The 27,746-nt window shown below is 46.4% G+C and overlaps 2 protein-coding genes across 2 annotated transcripts in view; one reads left to right on the top strand and one right to left on the bottom strand.

Annotated features, from left to right (window-relative positions):
- PSMB7 (proteasome 20S subunit beta 7) overlaps positions 1-15,253 on the top strand; it is a 53,272-nt gene extending 38,019 nt beyond the window's left edge. Inside the window, exons 7-8 of the mRNA XM_080927235.1 lie at positions 12,635-12,786; positions 15,023-15,253. Coding sequence (XP_080783361.1) covers positions 12,635-12,786; positions 15,023-15,134 — 264 coding nt within the window. The 3' untranslated portion in view covers positions 15,135-15,253. The remainder of the gene's footprint in view (positions 1-12,634; positions 12,787-15,022) is intronic.
- Positions 15,254-16,633: 1,380 nt separating this feature from the next.
- Positions 16,634-27,746, bottom strand: part of NEK6 (NIMA related kinase 6) — a 65,615-nt gene continuing 54,502 nt past the window's right edge. Inside the window, exons 8-10 of the mRNA XM_080927012.1 lie at positions 25,677-25,771; positions 20,434-20,547; positions 16,634-17,887 (exon numbers count right to left, since the gene is read on the bottom strand). Coding sequence (XP_080783138.1) covers positions 17,777-17,887; positions 20,434-20,547; positions 25,677-25,771 — 320 coding nt within the window. The 3' untranslated portion in view covers positions 16,634-17,776. The remainder of the gene's footprint in view (positions 17,888-20,433; positions 20,548-25,676; positions 25,772-27,746) is intronic.

The following is a 27,746-nucleotide window of genomic DNA, read 5'->3' as shown; positions in this document are numbered from 1 at the left end:
AGAGAAGTTTCATCTCTAGGAAAAGGAAAGAATGCTTTCATTTTATCTCTGTCTTCTCATGGGGAAAGTTAGTAGATTTCATGTGTTGAAATACCTGAACAAACAGTTGCCAACATTGGAAGGAATTGGCAGTTCTTAAGAGGAGATTTGTGATTGGCAGTTCTTAAGGAATTGGCAGTTCTTAAGAGGAGATTGGAGTTCTTTGTGATTGATTTTTTGTTTGTTTGTTTGTTTTAAATAATTTATACAGGTTATGGTAGTTTGGTAGCTGAAGTAAACTATGAAATAGTTGTAGAAGTGGTGAAATGATTATGGTAAGAGTGACTGTCATACCTGCAGTTTACTGTGAAGACTTGTTAAAAGGGTACCCATTCTCTCAAACTCCTGAACAGCAAACTTGGCAAAGATAAACCATTATTCACAGCCCCAGAAGAAATGCTGAGTGTCCACAGGAGTCTCTGAGGGCCTCTCTGTGTAAGCTGTTGACAGGCAGTAGTCCTTCAGAAATAAGGAGGTTGGGTTTGTATTCAGACGAAGGTTCGTTGATCCAAGTCTGTGACAGTCACAATCTAGTGTATCGACAGGCTCACAAACAACTACTGAAAGTATGTGGAGAAATGCACAAGAAATTGGCATACAAGGGGGCAGGTTTTAGAGGTAAGATGCCGGGGTTGTAGTGGATGATACAACGATGATACACTGCTGGAATTTCCCCGGGAGACTTCGAGACAGTTGCAGAGAGCATGCAGTATGTCACAAAAGTTGTTTGTCTTGAGGTTTGTGGAAGAATAGGACACCAGTCAAAGAGGAGATTATTCTGTACAAAGGTACTTGGTGAGGGTCTACCATTTGTAGTCCTAGAAGTTGGGCATATTTGAAAATAAGAAAACAAAACTCCAGCGGTGTACTGTGTCTAAAGTTGTCTGAGTGGTCATTTTTTGGGTTAGTATGGCCTTTTAATTAGCATGTGTTCTCTACCACGTGCTAGTACTGGAGCTTAGCAGCCCTGTCCCTGCATGCTGCCTGTGAATATTTAAGTTTAGAAGCTGCCACGTTCCATTAGACGTGGTTGTGTTTCAGCAGTGGGTGCAGGAGCTGTGTAGACTTTTCAGATGTCCTTTGAGATTTATGTGGCAGTGTAATTGGGAGATGCTGGTACTTAGTGTGTTGTGCATGGTGGAATGTGAGATTACCAGCTGTAATGAGACCCCAACAGCATACCTCAGGAAGGTAGTTAAAGTTTTAACCTTCACAGATAATGTTACTTGTGGTTTTCTGTGAGATAATTTATACCACTCTTTCCTAGCCCTAAACTGTGCAGAAACTAAAACTGATATCAGGTTGTACTAAACAACATGCGTGCGCGCGCACACACACACACACACACACACACACACACACATACACACACAAATGCTGCCTGGTTAGTTTAGCTTTCCAGAGAGTACTGTGTCTGTAGAACGCAGCACACTGGTAGTTACAGCATTGAAATATCATTTCCTAAAATTGGAACTGTGGTGATAGCAGAAAATAAAAGAGATAGAGTGATCTGTTGACTTTGATTTCTTGGCAAATACATTGACTTTTAACTCAGATGAAAGCTGAATATAGTAGCAACACTCCTTTTCAGCACTTGGGAAGCTGAGGCAGGAGGATAGTCTGAACTGCCTAGCAAACTCTGTCTCAGAAAAATTTAACCCCTCCTCCCAAAATAATCTTTTTTATTTCACGTTTATGGGTGTATGCTTGCATGTACAACATTTTTACCACACGTGTGTATCTGGTGGCCAAAGCAGTCAGAAGAATATGTTGTATCCCCAGAACTGGAATGACAGTTGAAAGCTGTCATGTGGGTACTGGGAACTCAACCCAGATCCTTTGCAAGAGCAACCAGTGCTCTTAACTGCTGAGCCATACCCTGAAAACGGACTTTTTAAAAAACTCAGATGAGTTGTAGACTGGTGCAGGAGGGTGTGTGCATTTTGAACAGGCCTGACTGTGCCTTGGACCTTCGCTTTTCCTGCAACGCTGCATAGGCCTGGTAGTAAAGCAGTTCATTTCTAATGAGGATTGGAGCCAGCCCTTCAAGGGGACTTTGAGAAGACTGGGTATTTAAGTTGCTAGTCAGGTGTATTAAAAGCTTGCTCTCTAGCCTCTTATCCCAAAACTTTTAAAGGAAGTTTTGTCCTTGCCTTTTAATTTTGTTTAAGATTTACAATGAATGAATGACCTTATGAAAACAAAGTTAGATGGCCTCTTTTATTGCTGATTCACAAAGTAAAGGACATACAACACTTTAAACCATAGGTGCTATGCTAGGTTAGCGTCTCTTGTAGATAAGACCTAAAACTGCTGTGTGATGAAACCATGGAGGCCACACAGCTAGTAATTATCAGGGCTGTCTTTGTGCTTGGTCTTTATTCCCATCAAGTCAAGATGAAATGAGATGGTTCAGTAGTAAAGGTGCTTGTCACCAAGAGTCACATACACACACCCATTTTATAAACAGAAAGCTTAAACATACTCTTTACTTCTTAAAATATGCCCATCAAATCCAGACTCTAGAAGTTTTATTGTCCTTTCCTATCTGCCTTCGTCTCTTCATTCTTTTCTTTCAAGATGGGGAGTCACTGCATAGTCCTGATTGGCTGGAACTATGCAGACCAGGCTGGACTCAAACTTGGAACAAACCTCTTTTCTCCGCCTCTTGAATCCTGGGATACAGAGGATTGCCATCACATCTGGCATCTTTGTGCCTTTTTAGAAGCATCTCTTCTCTGTCCTAGGAACTGAGAGTCTGTGTGAAGACTTCCTCGGGGTCTGAGTAAAAGGTTATCAGGTTGGTCCTCAGGGTTCCTGGTTGTTAGCTCCTTCTAGGTAGTCCCCTCTTCCCTGCCCTACCAGGTTATCATTCTTTCTTGTTTTGTTTTGCAAGCAGTCTTTCTATGCATCCCTGGCTCCTAGAGCTTGAAAGGTAGATCAGGTTGGCCTTGAGCTCACAGAGCTCTTCCTCTGTCTCCTGGGAGCAAAGATGTATGCCACCACATCCCACCAGTTACCATTCTTAAGCCTTTCTATGTTTCCTTCCTCATATCTTGCCCTTACATAGGCCCACCGTCCTCGGGCCTATTATGATAGCCCCTTGGTGCTTCTTTCTACACACTTGCATCTCTTGTGTCCAAGTTAACCAATCCTGTTTCCTCATTTAGTGGTACTCCAGGGCCAGACTCATTTTTCATGGTCCTTAAGGAAATGGGAAATGCCATTTACAAGTTGATTCCTGCCCAGATGGTATTTTTGTTGTTGTTATTTCACTTGTCATCCTCCCCTGTAAGTTCAGTAATGTTTCAGTGATTTTTACCTTAATTTGGTTTTGTCCCTTTCTGATGACACCCTTTAGGAAATCTATTATAGAAGCCTATCATTATGTAGGGATTATATCAGTTATTGTCTTTCCATCATCCCACCAGAAAAAATAGCTGCCAAGAAGTTATACAGATCCCTTGTGTGCAGGCTGCATTCATTCAGAGGAGTGCTTGGTGGCCATGACATGCTAGAAGTCAAGGTGGGGACCCTTTCCTATCCCTTCCTGAACTCAGTCTTGCTCACTTCTTTCTCTTTTGCTACCAGTGGATCAAGATACCCTCACCAGGACCTTCTTCTGCTTTGGTCTCTACTCCACTGCTTCCAGTCCCAGGTTCTGCAAACACACATCTAATCACATCAGCCCTTAGCGTCAAATGTGTATGATTTCCCAGTACTTAGCAGGGCTGAAACTGTGATGTGGGAAGTTCTCCAGAATTCAGCTCCACTGAACTACCTGCATCTGTCAGGAGAAGAGTCAGGATCTTCCTCACTCCCAGGATCCGGCTCTCCTGATACACCACTTCTGCTCTTTGTGCTGGCTTGATTTTACCCTGTCTCAAGACTTGACCCAGTCTTCATGACTTGACCCATGAACCTCTGACTACCCACAACTTCTTTGTCAAGTGTGCCTCTTGGGAATTCTTGCCATAGTGAGATTACCTATCTCTTTCTCTTTGGGGCTTGCTCCCCCCAATAGGCTTTGCACAGACCTCATCCCTGGCACAGCATGTCCTTGCGTTCAGGCATGAGTTCATCTGGAGCTGATCCAATCTCCACATTCCATGAACAATTTTGTATCGCTTGAAATTTGCTTTATTTGTGACTGTTTCCTAGAACAAGGATACACTCTCCAACCTTGGTTCTTTTGCCCATCATGCCTAGGCCTTGAGGCTATGGAAGGAAGAATGGTGTAGAGGACACTCCCTACATTGGCCCTGAACATATGCTAGTACTTGGCCACAGATTGGCGCCTGCATCTTTGCTGAGACCTGTAGCGCAAATTCCTGTCTTCTGTTTCCTTTCTCAGCACATTTTTGCCTTCCCTCCCTTCTTCCCTCTTTCTGTGTTGAGGATTGAACCTAGGGCCTCACATAAGCTGTACTTACTCCATTACTGAACTGCATCCCTAGCCCAAGGTGGAACCTCCATGCCTTCTTCCCCATTTTCAGTCATGAACTCCGTGTGTCTCTAGAACTAGCCATTTCATTTCAAGAGAGAGATAATAGATTTTGAGAATTACTGGGCATATTTCTCATATTCTTTTTAAACCTAGACTTCTCTTTTTCTCTCCTTACATTTGATTCAGTGCAGCCTTGGAAATGTGTATTTGTGTACACTGTGCTGTGAACACTGATTTCCTCTCCTTGTGGAAAGCAATATGTTCTCATCTCTTTTGGGCCTTTTCCCTCTGGAAGCTTAGGTATTTTTCTTTCCATTCACTTTCACAGATTCCAGCAAAACCACTTGCCCGCCACCAGTTTTCCTAATGGTAGGATAGGGAGAGAGACTTTGGTGGTGCCAGGCACTAGTTTGGCACAAATTCTTGGCTCTTTTCACACATAGCTGAGTGCCTATGGGAGCATTAGCCAAGCTTTGTGTACATCCCTGTGTCCTCACCTGCAGAAGCAGAGGAGGGCTGGGTAAGCATGGGTGTCTAGCACAGCAATTCTCCAGTTTCTTTCTTCTGCCCTAGAACTCACTAATAGATTTGTAAACACATATACCTAGGACATTCCTCTCTTTTTTTATTCTTCCTCATAGCTCATGGATGAGGCACTGTCTCCATTCTTGTAAGCTACAGCTCAGAGAGTGATTGGGCTATCTATAGAGTTTTATTTTTGCTTAATGGCTCATTGTGGCTCTGTAGCCTGTGTACATTCTAAGGCTGTAGCTGTGGTCAGGGTTTCCCTGCTTGGGTTATCTGGGAAAGCATAGTTGGGCCTTCCCATCCTTTCGAAGAACCCTAAAATCTCTCCTGCCCTCACCACAAGCTTTCCTTGGTGACTTGTGTTGCCCACATCCTGGCACACTCTTGCACTCACAGGTGGCAGCACACTGACCTGTCCCAAGAGAATAGCTTTCACCACTACAATCAAACACATCGCACCTTTGCTTTACTTACTCGTTTATTTTGTTTTTTTTTTTTTTAAAGGTTTATTTTAAATGGTATGCATGTATGTATTTGCACATGAGCGAAGTACCCACAGGTGCCAGAGCCATTAGATCCCCTGGAGCTGGAGTTGCAAGGCGACCGGACATGGGTGCAATGAATTGGTCAGTGGTTTGCAAGAGTAGCAGTCACTCCTAACCACTTAGCTCCCCTATGTTTGGGTTTTTTTTTTTTTTTTTTTTTTTTTTTTTTTTTTTTTTTAAGATAATTTTTTCCCTGAGCCCAGGCCAACTTTGAACTTAATCATCCTCCTGCAGTGGTCTACCAAAGGCTTAGATGCAGTTATCTGCTGAAATTCCTGGCTCACTATTAACTCTAAAGGCATGGTTGCATTTTGCTTCTACACAGTGATTTCCAGGTGTGCCACGGGCAGGCCTTTTTACTCCAGAGCACAAACCAGACCCAGAATTTGGATGTCTTTACCTTGCTACCCACCCTAGTCTGAAAAAGAAGTTAGCGCTTCCACTAAAAAGGATGTGGCCACACATGGGATGTATCAGTATTGTGCAGAAAGCCTACTGCTGGGGGAAGGGGCTCTTTTAAATACTCCTTTGAACTCTTTAAGTTATATTCACCTACCAGCAATTAAATTTTAGGCCTCGTCAATGGCATAGTAGCAGGTTGCTACAAAATACTATGTTCAAGCCCTTTTCTTCCTTGCTGTTAATTGTCCTTGACTGATCTCCAGTTGAGACTGGTATAGTTTTGGAATTTCTCTGGTTGGTATTGGCCTGTCCTGTGGCTTCATCTTTGAGTCTCACAAAGCTGTGTGTGTTTGAAGTTGATACTGTTCTTTAGTTGATTGTTGCACATGCTGCACACTGACATACTGGGAAACAGAAATGGAAAGGGTGTGTGGCGCGGAATTGTGGTTTTCTCTTTTTGGAATCCAAACTCGAATCACACCCAGACTTAACCTGCTCTGGTTTTGATCATCTGAGCAGTAGAATGTGTTACTCTTGTATGTGTGTGTTGTATACTTCGTGATGGTGCTAAGGATGGTAGAGTTCAGGGCCTCTGTTCAGTAGGCAGTCAAACACTGATTCCTACCTCCAGCGTAGAACAGTAGGCTGTTCCAAATCAAAGAAAGGCTATATTAGTTTTCTAAGATTAATTTGGATTATTTAAATAAACTAAAGTCTGGTTGACTTATCTTTCTCCCTCCTTCCCTCTGAGATGGAGGATCTCACTGTCTACCCTAACTATCCTGGAACTCATGATGTTCTTCCATCACTATCTTAGAAGTGCTAGGACTAAAAGCATTCACACCATGCACAGACATTTCTATGTTTATTATATATTATCTATGGTAGCCATTTAATAGAGGCGATCTCTTGATCCCATTCCTCCTTACTGAAATTTCAGTCCTGTGACCAGCATCTGCCCAGTCATTTCATATTTGGTTCTAAGGAGTCAAATATATGTTGTCAATAAAGGAGCAAGTTTTTGGCAACTAATGAGTGTAAATGTTGATCATTAGCAAATAGAAAAAGGAATAGAAAGAAGCTATGTGAGAATTAGGGTACCATACTTTCTCACATCTTCATCATCAGAGGAAGCCCAGGAGGAGAGCCAGCTATCTCCAGTTCCTGGTAGAAGGCGAAGGGATGCTTCTGTGGTGCTGTGAGGAAACTGTAGCGAAACTAGGGGCACAGTAGGTAAAGTGCTTGCTACACCCACAAGCTTAAGGACCTGAGTGCAGTGGGTCCACTGAGGCAGGCAGATCCCTGGGGCTGGCTGACCCAGTGTAACCAGTCAGGAAGTAACCCTCCCTATCTTTAAAAGAGAGAGAGGGAGAGAGAGAGAAAAGAAAGAAATGGACTAGAGAGGTGGCTGGCTCATAGCTGTCTGTAACTCTAAGATCCAGTGCCCTCACATAGACAAGCACACAGGCAAAACAATAGTGTGTGTGTGTGTGTGTGTGTGTGTGTGTGTGTGTATTTATGTATGTATAAATAAATAGATTTTTTAAAAACAAGTGTGGAGAACAGTTGAGGAAAGATACCAACATCATCCTGTGCTTTCCCGTGCACATAATGGCATACCGTGCTCCTAGCCAGTAAACAAACAGTAGACCGAGCTCTGCCCTTCGTGAGTGTCCACTTCATCCCGTTCCCACCTCTTCCAATCTAGCTACTCACCACACAGTATTTTTCTGCAAATAACCAGTTTTGTTTCTTTTTAATTCTAAAATATTTAGTTACAAATGTACTGTCTCAAATGATTAGCGCCACACACACACACACACACACACGCACACGCACACGCACACGCACACACACACACAGGATTAATTTGAGGCTGAACTGTGCAGGGTGTCCATTGGCTGGTAGCTCTACCCTCGGCTCTGGTGACATTGCTGATCTGAAAATCACTTTAGTGAGAAGAGGAATTGGATTGCAGCTATAGATGGGATAACATGGAGAAGTTTCTCTGCAGTGCTCTTTGGACCTGCACCGTAGCGGTGCTGAGGTAATCTATCAGTTTGTGAGTGTCTACAAAACACAACTCTCTAGATAACAGGTTTAAAGTAAAGATTTAATACAGTCTCCATCTCCTATGATGTTGCAGTGACAGTTTAAAACTCATTCTCTAAATCTCAGCAGACTTTATAGCTAGCTGTGGGCCAATATAAAGTTTAATAGCGTTACAACACATAAATCATCTTTTAAAGATGCTACTAGTAGCTCCAATATTAAATGCAGACAATCGCCTGTGGTATAAATAATTTATCAAACACCATTTCAGATTAGCCTTCCATGCTGAGTTATTTATTTTAGCCTTTTCTGTACGATTCCTAAGGCACTTTTTGAAAGATCCATTACTGGTCAGTTTAATGAACTTGGGGGTCTGTTTTGTCCCCTCAAGCACTCGGGTACAGCTGTGGTGACCATTACATGGCCGACGTGGACCTCTTTGTGCCTTTTACAAGTGCTGCCCATTTGTCATGTAGCGGTAAATGGAGCTGCACATTGGAGTCCAGGGACACATTGTGCGGTGCAGTGATGGAGACAAACAGATAGCTCTATAAAGTGCTGCTTGTCACAGCTGACTTGGAGTACAGTACATCACTCTTATTGTAATCTCATTTAAGAAGCAGGGTGGCCCGGGGGACTGATATTCCCAGTTAGTTTGGTCTTTGTAGCCATAAAGCAGGAAGTGCTCCTTTTATATTCTCTGAACTTTTAGGGAGTGTGGTTTAATTATTACAGGGACTTCTCCATGGCATTGGGTGAAGGTTTGTCAGTAGGTTTGTCTACATCACCCTTTCCAGGTATGAGGTTTGGTACCCACAGTTGCAATGAAAGGTAGACTGCATCTAGGGATCCTCTGGCTTGCTTTATTAAATAAGCTGCCTGCCATTAAGCATTTGCCGTGCACCAGTCACTATAGTAAGTACTTTCTGTATTTGATTTTTACTTTTTGCAGCAAACCTGTGAGGTAGAATTTGTTATCATACAACATCTGACAGGAGTGGTTACTTGCGGTTAGCTACACAGCAGGAAGTGGGAGTCTGAAGATGCAGTTCTGTCTGCCTGCTTCCACGTCTGCCAGATGACCTTGAACCCAGGACCCTCGGGTTTTTCTGTCACTGGGGTCATGGCGGTCTGCATGAGTGTTTTGAAGCTGCTCTTATCCTGGGGGGCTATTTTTCTAGTAACTTGGATGTACCCTGCTGGTCTAACACTAAATCTCTAAGTTCCCTTGAGATAAGCAGTGTAAATCCATGAGCAGAAAGATGCCAGCGCAGTAGGGGGAGAATAGGGCACCTGGGTAGGCCATCTGGGGGTACAGGGTCTGCAGGGCTAGGTCAGAGCCCCCTAAGCAGCACCTGTCCCAGGCAAATGTTGCTCAGGACCCAGGTCACCTCACATCTTCCAGAAAAGTGAGAGGTACACAGTGCTAGAAAGAATGAGTCCTAGAGGAAGAAACATTTTTCCTGAATATTCTGTGAGTCAAAGATGATAAAATATGTTTTCCCCACCTCTCCGAAATGTTCTTGATAGTTTTCTAAAATAATGGTAGCACATATTAAAAACAATTTATTTTGTTGTGAAATTTTACTCTAGAGAAAAAACATGGACATGCCTAGTAGTATATTAGGTCCATCTGTACCTAGAAGTCTATTTGTAAAGTACCATTGTTCCAAGACAGCATTTTACGTATAAAGCAGTTCCTCAAATAGGTCTCTGAAAATACTTCTTGAAAGTACTATGTAAGTAATGGGTAGACAGCAGTCATTTTCAACTTCCTTGTGCTTGAGAGTTTACTGGTGAGAAGAACATGAAGTAAGGCCATCTCATCTTTTATTTTGTTTTCAGACAGTTTCTCAGTGTAGCTCTGGCTGTCCAGGAACTTGCTCTGTAGACCAAACTGAACTCAGATTTACCTGCTTCTGTTTCCTGAGGGTATATGGCACTGCCTGGCTAAGACCTTCATCTTGATATTGATTCCTGACAGGACATTGTGGGAACATTACTCCAACCTGTGGAAAATAGAGAGGCCCTCATCAGGTAGTCTGTGGGTGTTGGGGGAAGCACAAGGCTCTTCTGCTTTGTAATAGAGATGACTGCCAGAGGAGCTGACAGACAGAAAATTGGCAGCTGCCATCCTTAAACCTAACCGAGGTATTAAGGCTCATAGTGACACAGCTTTGGTGTTCCCGATTACCGATGAGCCCACAGCCCAAGAAGGTTATTTCTTAGCGGATACAGTTTGTGGCTGCCACAAACCTGTTTTACTATTCACTGTTTGCTAGTTGTGTGACCTTGGGGTTCCCTCTCAGCCATACATTCTGATTAGTATGAGCCGCAGAAGATGCTTGGGGATTGGAGTAAAACTGGTTAGTGATTATCATTGTGCCTGACTCAGTGTTTAACACATTACGGTAGGTATTCAGTTAATGTGAAGTTTTCTATTTCATAAAGTGTGGGGGTAGGAGAGGGGGATTCCTGAAAAAATAATTTTCTCTACACTTTGTGAAGAAAAAAACTACGTTTCCTCAATTTGTAAAGGCTTTTTACACATATGTATACATGGTGATTTTACAAGTGGATCAAATTATACATAATACATTTAAAATTTTTGTACTTTTTGAAATGTGCTTTTGCCAAAATGTACTTCCATGTCCAAATGTTTACAAAGTAGAGTATGAATCACCTGCACTCCAGCATCTCCTGCCCAGGTGAATGAATATAGACGAGACAGGCACGTGCAGCAACAGTCCATAGATTTCCGTGCCCTCGATGTCATCCTCCCTTGGGAATTAGGTCTGTGGTGCTAAGTGCTGCCTGCTGGGTATTTTTTTCTGTCCCATGTGCCTTGCTCAGAGCACTAGCTAAAGGGATGAGAAGAGACAATGGCGGTCATTAAGGAGAAAAGAGAAGGGAAGAAGAGACAGAAGCCCTGAGCAGGAGAGCAACAGGGCACTCTGAGTGTGCGTGCATATGCACGTCTAAGGTTGGTTAGTACACTGAGTTGGAATGAGGGTGCATTTGTTAAGCTGGTGATTGGGTTTTGTTTCTATGTGGGAGCAGTCTCCATCTACTACCATCTTCTGTAATACCACCTTTGCTTGTTTCCGGTAAGGCTTTTGTGGGACTTTTCAGAAACAGGCATTCTTATTAGATGGTCCTGTGAGGTGAATGCTCACAGAACTGTGCAGATACACAGGAGAATAACTTGCTCCACTGCTCTCACAAAGGTGTTTGGTAAAGATCCTTCCACTCTAGCAGAGCTGTCTCTATCCTCCTCTGGGTCTGTAGAGGGCACTCCTGTCACTAGTATTCAAACCTGGCTCAGAGTTTCTCACTACTTGAAGCCTTGAATCTGCCCATCAAGGTTTTTAGACCAAATTTGGGGCAATCCAGGTGTGGGGCTTAAAGTTGGGTGTGGTGTTACCAAGATGTGTGTTTTGTAGGGCTCAAGCGTCTGTACCCTGTGTTGTTGGGAAGCAGCTGCAGCACATGCCAAGAAGCCTGGTTCAGTTCTGCCTTGCTGCCTGCATTGCTCTTGTTTCCTGGATGCCTTTGTTTACAGCCTGCCTTCAGCTCTCCTTGAAGCTTTGCTGAGGCAGCCATTGTTGTCTCTCTTACTCAGCCTTTGACCCTGGACATGCCTTGGAGCTGTCACATGGAACTGATGCTCCCAGTGAAGAGGATGAAGTTCTGGGACCTCTGTGGTCCTAGTGTCTCCCTTAGCATATGATGGCTATTTTAACTAAATAACTTATGGGGAACTTTTTGGGGAGAAATAGCAAGTCACTTTAATAAACTTGTAGGCTCATAGGTTAGGTGCAGACAAATTCTGTTAGGGCAAGTGGTCTCGAGTTTGGCTCTGCCAGGATTTCCCCAGAATTATGATTGTGTTTTGTTATTGGCTTGTCTTAACTTCACAGTGCTGATTTTGTCCATTATGTTACCAGAAAGTTGGTTTCCATAGTTTTTGTTTTGTTTTTCCTTTTTTGTTTGTTTTTGGTATCTGTTCATCTTATTCCTTGATTTTATGGGAGGATTCTGTTCTGGAGTCAATGTTAAGATATTTTGATCATTTAGCAAACTAAGTCCAGGAGTCAAATTCAACCTGGCACCCAATAATCACCCTGTTTATTCCTAGTCTTGAGGCTGTTACATGCTAGGTGCTGGCATTGAATACTTGTAACAGACAATAAGAATGTCCTGAAACTTAAAATATTACTGCCCAGCCCTTAGAAGAACTTATTGAGTCTCTCTTTAAATGACAGATACTGACAGCATGTGATGGAAGACACTGTAGTGAAGAGGGCATGGGCGTGAAGGGTTTGAAAAGTCCAGGCCCCTACTTACCACCCGAAGAGCCTTGAGCAAGCCATTGGCGTTCTTGGGAGGTGGAAGGGGGTGTTTAGGACAGTTTCTCTGTGTAGCCTTGGCTGTCCTGTAAATCAGAGATCCGTCTGCCTCCCAACTGCTGGGATTAAAGGCAAGTGCCACCACTGCCCAGCTCTAAGGAGGTTTAATACCACCCATGAACAAACAGACCTGTGAACTATTATGTGTGCTGAGCACGCCACCATTCTCCATTGGCATAACTTATAATGGGTGCTGCCTTTTGCTTTCTCAGGAGGAAGAAGCGAAGAAGCTGGTGAGTGAGGCTATTGCAGCTGGCATCTTCAATGACTTGGGGTCTGGAAGCAACATTGATCTGTGTGTTATCAGCAAGAGCAAGCTGGACTTTCTTCGTCCATACTCGGTGCCCAACAAGAAAGGGACCAGGTAAGTGAAAGGGATGCCATTTTTCCTGTCCTGTCACCGTTGGCATCTCCATGTCACCTGGACTGAGCTCTCTGGATGCTTTCCTGCACTGGGAAAAGCCAAGTATTCCAAAGCAGCTTTATATAGCAGTCCTTTGAGTCAGGGCTACTTCATGATCCCAGTAGTGGTCAGGCATGAAGAAGTGTCTTAATCTGCCATGTAGTGGCAGGAGGGGAGGAATGGTTCCAAAAGAGAGCTTTGCAGTGAGTTGAGACCTTGCCCCGCCCCCCTGTGGTTTCTCAGCATCTTAAACCCTGTATGGAATCTTGCGAAGTGTTTAGGTTTCATGGTAGCCAGCCCACAGCTTTTCTTTAGGCTGGTCCAACACATCCTAAAAGTTCTAATCCTGTGGCTATAAGCCTCTGAATTGTGGTCATGGTATGTACCAGTGTTGTTTATACTACAGTCATACCACTGAACTGTGGCCTACGTCTATGGATGCCTCACCTCAGTGGTGCAAGCCAGGATCTAAGCTGTGAGGTGATGTTCCAGGTCCAAAATACCTGGTAACCGGTGCTTGCATGTACCTGTAGCTTAGTTGCAGCTACCTGAGCACTCTGGTTTATAGCATGGGACTTCTAGAAGGCTTGCTTCTATACCCACTGAGACCCCAGCTCTAGATTCACAAGAAAAGGATGGGTCTTCAGTGCTAACAATGCTTCATTGTATTGTAGGCTGCTCTTGGCATTGTGGAAGCTTAGTGTCAGACAGCTTTGGGGTGGGTGAAAAGGGAAGCTGCCTTGAAGGGACAGGGCTGGTTTAGGAAAGCAGCTTCCACTGAAGGATGCTGATCCTTTGGGCAGAGGACTGGGGAGCTTCTGTTCCATGTGGGCCATGATAGTCATCCAGACAGAATTCTAAAAGCTGTCCTTGAAAAGTGGGTATGGTTGCAAAAGGAACCTTTGTGCTAAAGGTAGCACTGTGGAGCCAGGGATGTGGTTTTTGTGGTAGAACACGTTCCTAGAATGTGGGAGGCTCTGGGTTCCAATCCTAGCCTTTGGGGTAGGGATGACCCAAGGTGATAAGGAAGGGGCTAAACATAGGTAGGTATGCAATAATCTGCCTTGGGGTGGTACCAGTATCCACACACTCTAGAACCCTTTAGACTAGTTAGTGGTTATGAAAATGCTGCCTGGTTGAGGCAACTCTCTAGAAAGAACAGGTGAGGGCAAAGGCTTGGCGGTTGTTCCGTGCCTATCACCATCATGGACCTGGCTGCTGCTCCGCATGCTGCTAACACCAACAGCCTTACCCCAAAGGTACAAGGGCTCCGTGTCCACTCCCCTAAAGACAGTGCAACGGTCAAATGAGTTAGCCTTTTGGGCTATTGTCTCAAAACAACCCTTAACTGCCAGTGGCCCAGCAAGGTGGGGTCCAAGAGATGTTTTTTTAAACTTAAGGGAATGAGGACATACGTGTTTTTAAAAAGTGCACCTTCTCCTAAAGTCCACCCGAGCTGTCTTGTACCCTCTTTCTGCTCCCAGTTAGAGCTCAAGTGCCTGTTTGAAGGGACAGATTTTTAGGAGCATTCGATCCATTTGTTGGCTACAAGCTTGCTGGAACTATCACTCCAGCAGGACATGACAGGGGCAGTTGTCTGGTACCTCATTTTGGCAGACTTAGGACTGGAGAGTTAGGAGAGCACATGTGGATCAGGGTGAGCACCTTGTGCTCAGAGACCTGCCCCAAGGAGGCAGGTCAGGTGGGAATGTCCTAGTGGTAACCCACAATGCCCTGTAAGGACAGTTGTCCTTGAGTGCTGTCTGAAGTGAGGGGCATGGAGCTTGGCTGTGGACTATGCTGTATTGCTGGTGCTTTTGGAGTTGTGGGGCAGACGGCCACATTACACCACTCACATTTGATGCACAGGATGTGAGTTTTAAGGAAGTGGAAGACTCAAGTCACATGACCAGATAGCTTCTAGTTCTGCTGAGGATGGTGGAGTGTGGAAGGAAAATTGAAAACCAGTGCCTTTCTTATTATTTCTTAAGCATTGTTTGACACCCACATATACCCCTTTCAAGTGTACCATTTGTAGCACTTGGAAGTGAAGGGAGATTGACTCCCTGAAGCCACAGAGGTGGAGTCCTCGGAGTCAGAACTCCAGACAAGCCTGCTGCTGTCTGGCCAGAATGCCTCTGTCCTGACCTCAGTTAGGCACTTGAGCCGAAGTCTAATTGCTCTTTTTTCTCATTAGGTTTGGCCGGTACAGGTGTGAGAAAGGCACTACAGCTGTCCTCACTGAGAAAGTCACCCCTTTGGAGATTGAGGTGCTAGAAGAGACTGTTCAGACAATGGATACTTCGTGAATGGTGCTGTGGGTGGTTGGATATCTCTGGATGACTTGGGGTACACACCACCCCTGCCCCCACCCCACTCTACCCCAATCAGAAAACATGCATTTGGCTACTGCTCAATTAAAAAAGATAAAAAAAACTTACGTGAGTGGCTGTAATGTGGGGACTGTGGGTTTGGCTTTCAACTGACCCCACTTTCCTTTCTGTGTTCCAGATCTTTCTGGAGTGTTAGTGGTGTGGCCCTCTGAAACTGTGTTTGTTTACTTCATCTTCATTTGGGGGTAACCCCAGGCATCTGTCCTAACAGTGAATCAATATATAAGGCAGCCTGTACCTCAAGTGGAAAGCAGTGGCCAGGGAGTCTCAGGCTGTGATGTGGCCCAGTGGGCCGCTTCCCTGAACACACAAGACCCTACATTTACATCCCTAGTACTCTTACTCCACCCCCCTCTCCCCTAACACACACCTTCAGTTTGAATTCTCAGACTATATATGCTCAGGTCTAGAAAGATAGATGGAAACTGGTGAGCTGCACTCTAGCCATTGTTGTGACAACCAGTGCAGTGCTTGGTGTTTGCTGTTTTGCAGCAATCGGGACATAGCATTGCATCTCTTCTTTGGATGGTGACTGGTGGAGACTGCACATCCCGAGGGCCATTTTACTGGGCAGATGGTTCTCTTGGGTATGGGCAGTGGGTAGAGTGCTGAAATTAAGTTCTTTGGTTTGCAGAGACTTGTACCAAGGACAGAGAACAGAAACACTTCTTACAAGAGTCAGGAAAACTTTGAGGAGTTAGTGCTGGGCAGGAGGCAGTCACTTGTATCCCAGAGTGAGCATTCTGGAGCAGGCTACTGGAGGACAGATTCCCTGTGCAAACTGCGTGAAAGGGTGCAGTGGACGTATTGAGGGCAGCAGCACAGCTGACAAGTGTCAGAATTATTCGGGGAACTTAAAAACATTTTGGACTGTTTGGGCCTGACTGGTTGCTTCTAAAGGCACCTCAGGAAGCTGTGCTGCTGCTGTGCTGGGTTTGGTCTGCAGTCTGAGACATTGACATGGAGTCGGGGCCACCCCTGAGCTGCTCAGCTGCCACTCTTCCCATTTTGTCTAAAATTCGGAGAGCTGGGCCTGAGCAGAGGGTGTGGCCAGCCAGAGAGCCTGCTTGTGCAGTGAGGTAAACATCACCTGATAAGACACAGGCACACAGGCCTGTCACCAAGTGGGTACTTCTTGGTGTTGCATAGACCAGTGGTTCTCAACCTTCCAATGCTGCAGCCCTTTAATACAGTTCCTCATGTTGTGCTGACTCCCAGCCATAACATTATTTTGGTTGCTACCTCATAACTGTAATGTTGCCTCTGTTATGAATCATAATTATTTTTGGAGACAGGTTTACCAAGGGCATCTCGATACACACACTGAGAGCCACTGGCATAGAGGAACAAAATTCAGACTGTTTCTTCCAACACTTAAGTTTCCTTAAATTCACATTTATAAGTTAGTCTTCACAGTTACTCCTATTGGGAACAAAAAATAAATGAACATATTTTTGCTTTTCCTGCACACGACACAGAATATTTTAATTCTTGCTTGGTCCACGACTTGAGTTTTCTGAGGGTGACAGGCCACATTTTGCCTCACCTGCCATTGCTAGCTGATCTGCACCACTGTTTGTTTTGTTTTTGAGACAGGGTCTTATTTAGTCCATTCCTGTCTCAAACTTCTTGTATTGCTCAGGGCAACCATGGGTTCTTATCCTCCTGCCTCTACCTCTCGAGTGCTCGGATAACAAGCTTAGGCTGGCATGGCTAAATAACATTTTTGTTTTAAATCCTGTCCGCCACCTGGAAGATAGATACTTATTAGTCCCATTTGCAGATGAGGAAACGAAGGCTCAGAAAGGCCAACGAACTTGCTCAGGTCACTAGGAAGATACAGAACCAGAATTTGTAAAGAACAGTGTGAGAGCAAAGCTTCTGGGATTTTCTTGCTGTCTTCCCCATGGATGAAGTGCTGCAAACTGATCTTAAGTTAGCATTCCAGCAGGTGGTGATGGTGTGAGGCAGGGCTGAAAAGGTGGCAGACGACCCTCCCATCTCCCAAATGCCATTTATGTCGAAATGCCCGATGCTCCTCACTCTCACTCATAAAATTGGCAAATGCAGAGAAAATATTAGCAAAATCTCTACTCTAAACCACTATTTCCATTGTATCCCTTTACAAGAGAGTAAATAAAGCACAAAGTCTGATTGTATAGAAAGGAACTAAGAACTAAACCAACTGGTGGTAACCATTTGCAAAGGCTCGCCCACACCAGTCACCCAGCTCCCTTCAAGTCTCCTGACTGTGGGCCTGGATAGGTCTGAAGCAACCAGGCAGAGGTTCACATTTCAGTAGGTACAAGGGGTTTTGATGACTGCCAAACCCCTTCCCCCACTAATAATAGCCCAGTTCAGATTGTCTGCAACAGTTCAAAGAAAGGACTTTGGAGTTTGACCATAACCCAGCTGCTTTCAGCTCAGTGGCAGAGGCAGCTGCCTTTAGGAGCCAGCTGAGAGTCCTCTGGTCTTGGCTGTGGGAGCTTCCAGGTACCACTTGGGGAGAGGACTCAAGTAAGACAAGTGACATTTGGCTTTGATGAGGTGTGTTGCATTCAGGTGCTGGATGTCCAGACATGCATCTGTCTAGCTACCTGGTGCACATACACAATGTCAGGTCGGTGATCAGGGTCGGGGTAGATACACGTACTGACCAGTTCCCGAAGCTGCAAGGAAAGATAATTCTGTTAATCTTAAAGTGCACCTCAGATGGTGCTGTTGTCCCCTTTCAAGTGAACAATGCTTTTCAGGCTAAGTTGCATGGTCACACAGATCCCATGCATGCACAGGCCTGTCTGGTTCCAAAGGTGATGCTTTGAGACCCTGAGAATTTTACCCTCAAATAATCGTCAGTTTTTAACTGTGTGCATGTATGTCCGCTGTCAGTCACACAAAAGCCCAAACCAGAGAAAACTCAAGGAAAGGGCTTATTGATCATAATAAATGCATTAACATGCAGCAAGGCTGCAGTCTGCACACCCCCTGGCCTCTTCATTGTGCTCATGAAAGACACGCTTTTAATTATCCAGACACTGAAGGCTTTGCCCGCCAGGGTGGGGGAGGGGTACCTTAAGCCTCTGATCCCTTTAGTTCTGATAGCCAGAGTGCTAGTTATTTTAATGGTAATTAAAATAATGACCTTAAAAAGCCCGGGTCTTAAACGTGCAACGCTGGGTTGGCTGCAACATTTTCTATCTCACTGCCTGCTGCTGGGGGTGCTGACAGTCACCAGCAAAGGGGGAGGAGGGGGTCCTGGCCAGAGAGTTCTAGGGATTCAGGGTAGAGTCTGAGGAGGGCCCAGGCATGTTCCAGAGGCCCTGGGGCTGCAGCATCCACTTCAGGCTAAGGGGGTCGGTTTTGAACTTCAGAAGCACCTTAACTGGCTCATTTTGTGATCCCCTTGCTGTGTAAAACACTGGGAATCCGTGAGCTGATGAAGGTGGTGTGTGCAGCATATCTGGAGTCTAGGATGATCTACAGACAGTGATTTCTTCTGGAAGGGAACCATGGCTGACCCATCAGGTGAAAATCTGAAAACCAGGTTAAGATGGAAGTCTGTCCTGCAATCACTTAGAAGCAGTCCAAAAGAGGAACAACAACAAAACAAAACCAAAAATCCAGCATGATCACAACTTTAAAAGTGGGGTATATTTAGAGATAGACCCTGTGCTAAGTAGCAGGATCTGGAGCTGCTGCCTGCCAGGGACATGTCTAGTGAGATAGAATGGCTTCCCTAGGAGATAAAGCTAAGGGCTCTGGGGTCTTCCTTTCTGCCTTAAAAACTGAAGTGGGTTGGGTGGTACCCACTGGCAGACTGACACAGGAGCGCAGAGCTGACCAGAGCCATTCACATGTCTTGTGGTAGTGCAGAAATCCCAGTTTAAATAAGGAAAGGAACAAGCCAGTGAGCAACAAACTTTGTGAAGAATGTAACCCATTCTTCTCTCCTGCCAGCTTGCTCTCCAGACCACAGGGACTTTCCCAATGGCTAGTGTGAACTCCAGCCACAGAGCTGATGGTGGAAGAGAAGGGTGATTCAATTCTCTCTACCCCGTGGCCTCCCCACCTCGGGGATCGGTCTGCACAGGTGAGGCCAGTGAGCCTGGAGACTGGCTTGGAGCCTCCATGGTGCTGTCTAAGCTTTGCCCCTGTACACCAGGTGCTCCTTGTAAAGCCTCCACTCATCTGGATGGTGGATTTAACCTGGTACAATGGTTTTCAACCTTCCTAATGCCGTATCTCTTTAATACACAGTTCCTTATGTGCTGACCCCCAACCATAAGATTATTTCGTTGCTACTTCATTGTAATTTATAGTATGAAGATCTGGTAATCAGGACATCTGATATTCGATCCCTGTGAAAGGGTTATTTGACACCCCACCCCAACCCCAAGGGGTTGAGACCCACAGGCTAAGAGCCAATGCCTTAATGTGTTATGAGGTAGTGGCCTAGGGTCCTATAGAGTGGCCCCAGGAAGACTTAGACTCACCGTTAGCATCCACTGTCAACAGACATCACATGTTGAGCAAACATTGACATGGAGCTGTTACCTCCAATTGCTACTTTGACTTTGGTGGTAGAACAGGAGATTCTAGTTTTATCCCCATGTAATAGATGAGGAAACAGACTCAAGGACAGCGAAGGATCTGTCTGCCTGTACCCTGCCTGAGTCACTACTGTGCCATGAGACCTGCCAGCTGTCCTTCACAGTTTATTCATGAGGGAGATATAGTTTAACCCATTTATAAAAATGATGCATCTGAGGATGAGCTTCACATAGCCAGTAACTGTCCAATGCCCCTGTACTCAGCATAAAATATGAAAGTCAAAAGAGTTATGGGCCTGGGCTGGAGGGATGGCTCAGTGGTTAAGAGCACTGACTGCTCTTCCAGAGGTCCTGAGTTCAAATCCTAGCAACCACATGGTGGCTCACATCATCTGTAATGAGATTTGATGCCTTCTTCTGGTGTGGCTGAAGACAGCTACTTATATATACACATAAATAAATTAAAAAAATAAAGAGTTGCAGGCCTATTAACACAGCAGGAGACCAACCAGTGAGCCCAGGGGTGGCTACCTCTGACCCCTGTGGTACTATTTCCCTGGCCTGGCAATAGGTCTCAAGGCATCTCTGTGTACTGGATCTACAAGCTTCAAGCACTTTAGAACCCCCCCCCCCAATACACCAGGACCTGCCCCCAGCACACTCACCTTCTCAGAGTAGTGCTCCCCTGGGAGAGGCGGGTAGTCACACTGCTCAATCTTTTGGCAGAGGGAGAAGAGATTCATCTTATCTCCATAGAAGGGGCTCTGGAGAGCTGCCATCTGCAAGGGAAAGAATACAAAGGCTCAAACATCAGCCTCAAAATCTAAAAGGATTTGAGACGCTAGAGGAGCCACTGGTTGGTCCCCCACTGCCGTGAGTGGCCTATGGGCTTCTCCCTAGAGTGCAGGGAGGTTGGGGTTGCAATTAGGTTCTGTTGAGTCCTGAGGCTACATCCCCAGCTCACTTAGGGCCCCTTCACCCAAGCACTGGGCTGCTTACCAGACTGCTGGGGCCTGACAGTTTCTCTAAAAGCTGTCTTTTTTTTCTCTTTTTGTATTTGTGTATGTATGTGTGGTTCAGGGGACAGCTAGCCTCTGGCATTTTTCCTCAGGAGCACTGTCCTTTGAGGTAAGATCTCTCATTGACATGAAACTTGTCAAGTAGGTAGAATTCCAAAATTCTGGGAATTCTAACTCAAGTCCTTATGCACACAAGGCAAGCACTTCCCAAGTGAGTATCCTTCAGCTCATCTTTATTTCTTTGAGGCTCTTAACTTTGTATCCCAGACTATCTCATAACTAATAATGCAGCTCAAGATGGCTTGAATTTCTGGTAACCCTCTTGCCTCAGACTTGAGTGCTGGGTTGCAGACAAGGGCTACCATACCTGGATCTGGCCAACTTATCTAAAGAACAGTGGGAAAACCATTCTTGGGAACTTGTCTGCCCGAATGATGAAGCTCTAGGGTGGAGAGAAGCTGGGCCCTACAGTTGGCTGTCTAGTCCTGTTACATTGGAAGCTCTAGCCCACAAGGTATGGCAAGGTTCAGACACCACCCTGGGCACCTTGAAGAGAGGCAAGCCGATGGGCACTGGTGAGTGACAGGACTGTTGGGATAGTGGTCCTACTATGTTTTCATCTGGGAAGTAACTTCCAAGTCTCCCTTAAGTACCCAGATTCCCCACGAGTGTTTAAAGCAATTGAGGAAAGCCTCAGAGAAGGTCTGCAAGAGATGGACAAAGCCCAGCAAGGGACCAAGGGGCCGCATCTGCTGATAGATCCATAGGGGGACTCAGTGGTTCCTGTGACTCCTGCTCACCCTGCCAAAGGACAGCCAATCCTTGCTGCTAGTAAGCCATTGGCTAATCACGCCCGCCTCCCCCCAGTCTGGGTGTTTGACTCTCTCTAGTGAGGTGCCAGGCTGCACCCCACTTTATAGTAAGGCTACAACAGCATACAAGACAGAGAGTAAAAGTATACAGAGGCCCCACCCACACTGAGGAGCTGGTTTTGCCACAGAGCCTGCAAAATGGCACGACCTGGGTGACAAGCTTCCAAAATTAACGAGAGCCTTGGTGCCAGCGATTACTGAGCAACTTCAGAAGGATGTTTGCTACCTTAGTAGGGAACAGCTAAGGCTCCTAGGAGGCCCTCAGTCACAGCTAGAAGATCCAGACGAGTACTCTGGAGGTGGCTTGTGGAATGTCAGCCCACTAACGCTGGCTCTGCCGATGGCTATGTGTGACCTGGGAAAGGGACTGACTGCTCTTCAGCAGGTCGATTTGTTTGGACTTCCACAAATGTAAGCCCTTTGCAACTAACTCCACATGGCTCAGAAAAATGGAGCAAGGGGTGAGCCATCATCTCTTCTTTCTCTCCAGCACCTTCCCCTCATCCCAGAGAACTTCTGTGCACAGGGTTAGCAGTGAGCCTTCTCTGCTACCGGGGCTTCTCTGTCCTAAGCTGCAGGTTCTATCAGAAGCTGTGTCCAAACTACTTATCATTCAGCTGCTGGCCATGGGCCTGCCACCCTGATAAGGACAGCAGACTGTGAAGTAACTTGAGGGCCTGCTGGCGACATGGGGATTATAACGATTACCCAGGATGGCAAGATCTACTCAGACCGGTGGCCAGCCAGCCCCGGGCAGGTTGGAGCAAAGGGCTTGCTGTTGGGGGGTAGATACTTGCTACCTCTAGACCACCAGAGTCATGGCTCTCTTCCTATGTTTAAGGAGTAAGATGTGGAGGGAGGAAACCCGACTTGAGAAAAGGACCCCAGATGCCTCTTTTGTCACCCAGATTCTCCCAAGCACAGCCTGGACTAAGGTGTGATTAGGAGAGGATGTATGGCCCAGTTCTCTGAGGAAGGAGCTTTCTGGGCCTTTCTACTGTTCAAGCCAGAATTCCAAAGCACCTTTCCCCAGCCCGCTGTCTTTCTGGGTCTCCATCCCCACTGCAAGGGTCTGGTACCAAGTGAGCCTTAAGCTTCATTGCCACTCCATTTACTTCCTCCACAGGGGCTTCAGCCAGTTCTCAGGGGGTCAAGAAAGGATGTTGAGGGGATTGTTTCTGACCTTGTACACTTTGCATCCCAGGTCGTGATGGCAAGGCATATGTTCCACGGGGTCCACATGACTCCTAAATGGTCTAAGTTAAGCAGGAAGTGGAAAAGGCTGTGTGTGTCTGTGTGTGTGTGTGTGTGTGTGAGAGAGAGAGAGAGAGAAAGACAGACAGAGAGAGAGACAGACAGAGACAGAGAGAGACAGACAGACAGAGAGACAGAGACAGAGAGAGAGACAGAGACAGACAGAGACAGAGAGACAGAGAGACAGAGACAGACAGAGAGAGAGACAGACAGAGACAGAGAGAGAGAGAGACAGACACAGACAGACAGACAGACAGAGATACTTGTCTCAGCTCTTTAAGCTGATACCATGGGAAGACACCACAGGTGGTCTCAGGGAGGGGACAGCCATGACTACAGGACATCTCTTGCCAATTACCAAGCGCTGGGCCCAGATGAGGCTCTTCCTTGTCTGCTGGGGAAATATACACTTCTTCCCCTACTGCACTGCAGGGGTGCAGAGGGATGGCAGCTTCAACAGAGCCCACTGTCATCCTTGAGGGCAGGGCCCATGAATGGCCATGGCCACCTTTTGTCCGGTCCTTGTGGATGAATATTCCTAGAGGACAGACTGATTTATTTGGCTTCCCATTGCCCTTTGCTCCTGCATAGCTACAAGGCACGCAGTGACACCCTGCCAACAACTAGATCAACTGACTAAGCTGAGCCCTGCCACCACGCTGGAAGCCGCCTCCTCAGGTATGTATTTAGGCACCAAGTTAGGACTTAGAACAGTCTTTTTGGCTGGAAACCCATCAAGGCCATGACTGTGGGCTTGCTGCAGACCATAACTGAGCTGGGGTTTTTTGTTGTTGTTTGCCTCTGAGGAGCTGTAACAAAGGCTTGGGCAGGGACCAGGGCTGGCAGGAACAGAGGGAACCAGCTGTCATCTTCCACCGGCCCTGGGGAATGCACAGAGCTCTTCTCTCAGGCAGACCGGCCTGTATTTGTTTATGTTTAGAGACACTTGTGACTTTAAGGGGACAGGAAGCGGTTTCTGAAAATACACAACAGAGGATGAAAAAAGAAAATGATAAGCCATCTGGACTAGGGACAGTATACATGAGAAAAGGTCAAAGGGGGGACTCCCTCCAGAAGGACCCAAGCTGAGCTGTGCTGAGACCTCCTGTTGGCCAAAGCAAAAAGGGAAATGTCTCAAGCTGTTGGGCTTCTACAGACTGGCAGCAAATGCCAGCTGCGCAGCTCAGCCGGTCGGTGGGTTCACAGAGAGGCCGAAGTGTCTGGAGCTGGGTGCCTCAGTCACAGGGCTTCATGTACTCTCTACAAGGCAGGGAGACTCCATTCCACACATGGGGCAGCTGGAGCCAATGGGGTAGGGGCTGACTTGCCCAGCCTGGGGATCTTGCCAGACACTGTATCTCTCCCTCAGGAGGCCCAGTGGCTGAGAGTTAGGTGGGCATGCTCACAAACATGAAGTCAAAACTGCTCACACTTGCTGATCGTATACATTAAGATTATTTGGGAGTTCCTCTCACCCCAGCACCTGACAGCCGTGGGTTAGGCTCTCTCAGAGGAGTCTCTGAATCCCTCTGATCTCAGGCCTTAGTCAGGTGTTCATTAAGTCTATTCCTCAAAGGGATGCCCAGAGTCTCAAAAGAACTCAACCTACCCCATTGTTGACCACTCTGGCCTGAAGGGCCCAGAGGCCTTCCTGACACTTGGCTACTAAGCCCCAGGAGGTGGCCCACCCAACCAGTCTACAAGGACATCCTTTCTAGCCAGGCATTTAAAATGCATCATCTTCAGCTGGGGCACAGCTCAGTAATGCTTCTCTGGCGCACCAGGCTTTGGTCCCATCCCATATCCTGCAGAAAAGAAAAATGCAGTGCCGCCCTAAATAATCTCAAGCTCTTGTCTCAAAGAAAGGCAAGGAACTCTACACCCTGTAAAGAGATTTTTGAGTTTTGACCTTTAGGTTGACTAGTCCAAGCCAGACCACACCCCACATCAGTTCCAGGGAAGCAAAAGACAAATGGGGTTCTAGCCCTAACCCTAGATCTGTTACCCTATATATTAGGGCTCCAGTGTTGGCGAGGTGGCCCGTGTTCTCTGGGAATGCCCAGTAGTGGGTCCTAGGTGGGAAGTACAGCTGCCAACATGGAGATATCAGATGGCCCAAGCTTTACCCTTCCTGGTGGCCTGTACTCCCCTAGACCCATTCCCAGGAACCCCCGATTCTCCCCCGGGGCTGAGATGGGTAGAGCGTATGCTTTTTATGTTCTCATCCTGAGTATACTAAAACTCAACAGTTCTGTCCCTGGCTCCAGGCTGGCTACCAGATCTGGAGATAGCCATGGATGGCCCCATTCCACAGCTAGGGAGGCGAAAAGTCTGCAGTGAGATGTACATTGTTGGACCTGGAAAAACAGGGTACCTCCTTAGGGAGTGAGACAGGGGCATGAGCCAAGCCTGAGTCCATAGCCATTCCCAGTGCCTGTGTAGACCTATTTACCGATAAACAATATACAAATGCGATTACCAAAGAAACCAGGGAAGAACAATGTTCCACTGTTCCATCCCCTTCTCAGAGCCCAGAAGTATAGCTTACTACCAACCACCCTTCCAGCAATCACTGCCTGGATGACATTACTAATGCCATGTCTGATGAGGGGTGAAGGACTGGTCCCCAAGAGTCCTGAAACTACAGGGTTTAGTCTGAGATGAGTATGTGGAGCACTCCCTTAAACTGGCAGGGTGAGCCTGTCTTACCTGTGCCCCTGTGGAAGTCCCCACAGGCCACCAAGCTGCACGTCAGAGACTTACCTCATACAGCAGGCAGCCTAGGGACCAGATGTCTGACTTGAAGTTGTAGCCATTCTCATGGATTCTCTCAGGTGACATGTAGTATGGTGTTCCCACTGCAACACAGCAAGGGGTGGGGCTTAGGATCTGGGCCTCGGGGAGAAGAGATATGGCTTGTCCCCTCCTTGGTCAGCTGAGATGGTTGCCCATGTTAACAGAGCAAGAGCAATGAACCCCATAAACTTTAAGTGGATCCCTAGAACCCCTAGATTTAAGAACTGGTCAGGGGCCACATGCCAGTATTCAAAGTGACTGCTCAATGCAAAGAGGAAAATGACTACGGTCCCTTCAGGTGACAGTTTGTATCTGGGATAATCTAGAAGAATCTCTCTCAACAGAAAAGAAACACTGTCTAAGTTGACCAACACACACGAGGGAAAACTGAGGCTCAGGCAGGTCAAGAGGCGTACATAAAGGCAAGAGCCATTAAAATAATCAACTTCAAGTTGATGATGACAAGTCTTTCAGTTCACCAAAGACGCCATTCAGAGCTGAATGGAAAGTCAAGTTGTGATGGTTTGAGTGTGAAATGTCCCCCAGAGGCTCAGCTACTTGACCACTTGATCCCTAGATGATAGTGCTTGTCTGGGGGGGTAATGGGAACCTTTCACAGTACAATGTGAAAGGAAGCGTGTCTGTGGGGGCATGGTGTAAGAGTTCACCATGACCGCTCAGCTTCCCGCTCGGGCTGTCTGCTGCTGTCTTAGTCACTGTTCTATTGCTGTGAAGAGACACCATGACCAAAACAAATTGAGGAAAAGGTTTATTTGGCTTATACTTCTACAACAGTGTTCACCACTGAAGGAAATCAGGACAGGAACTCAAACAGAGCAAGAACCTGGAGGCAGGAGCTGATGCAGAGGCATGGAGGAGTTGCTTACGGGCTTGCTCCCCATGGCTTGTTCAGTCTGCTTTCTTATAGAACCCAGAACCACCAGTCCAGAGATGGTATCACCCACAATGGGCTGGGCCCTTCCACATCAATCACTAATTAAGAAAGTGGCCTACAAGCTTGCCTGCAGCCTGCTTATTGAGGCATTTTCTCAGTCTAGGCTCCCTCTTCTCTATGGCTCTAGCTTGCGTTGTACTGACATAAAACTAGCCAACGGCTTCCATGCTTCCTCATTATAGACTCTCCCTCTGGAATCCTGAACCAGAATAAGCCCTTTTCTTCTGTAAGCTGCCTTGGTCATGGTATTTTATCAAAGCATCAAGAAAGTAACTAATACACAGACAGAGAAAACCACCTCAAGGTCAACCTGCTATAGACTGATGCCTACCAAGATGGTTTGGGTCTGAAACATCCCCCAAAACTACATGCTAACAGTCCCTAGCCGATGGCCTGACTGGAAGGTGATGGGATCTTTGGCAAGTGGTATAAAACCTCTGTTTTGCTCCAGACTGGTGGGGAACACCTGAAACCCTCTGTGGAGCTGGCCTTCACTTCCTGTTTGGCTGCAGTGTAGGGGCTGGAATCAGGACTTCCCCCATGCCAGTGTAGGAATTATAGATGTGTACACCATGCTCAGAGAGGAGCTTTCTTCCAAGGTGCCTCCTACATGTCATTCACCCATGTCTGTCCTAGACTATCCACTCATCTGTTACCTGCTTATCAGAGCCCACACATACATCCATCAGTCTGTCCCAACACCTGCCTTCCTGTTTTTCTCTATGCAAGTGTTGGTGGAGCTGTGGAGGCCCCATGCTGATCCTGTTCTGGGTGGACTCTTAGGTGAGAGTTGCCCATCCCAGGATGTGTCCAGCAGGGCATAGCTAATCATGAGTCAGGACAGAGACCCTAGCACAGCCATCAGGAAGGGGTCTAGTAAAGGTTCAGCTAAGCAGCAGTATCCATGCCCAGAGTCTGGCCTCTTGTCTCTCTCGCAAGCTTCTGGGAGCACATTGCTACAGTCTGAGAGAAACAGCCAAGCCTTACTCACCCCACTTCTTCACCCGGGAATCATAAACTATAGCTGAGGACAGTCTGGCTCATTTTGGAGGGCACTGTACCCTCTGGTCCCCTGACCCACA

This window comes from Micromys minutus, assembly GCF_963924665.1.
Source record: "Micromys minutus genome assembly, chromosome: 13".
NCBI classification, from domain to species: Eukaryota; Metazoa; Chordata; class Mammalia; order Rodentia; family Muridae; genus Micromys; species Micromys minutus.
Note: the sequence above shows the minus strand (reverse complement) of the source record. Positions and strands in the feature narration are given on the sequence as shown.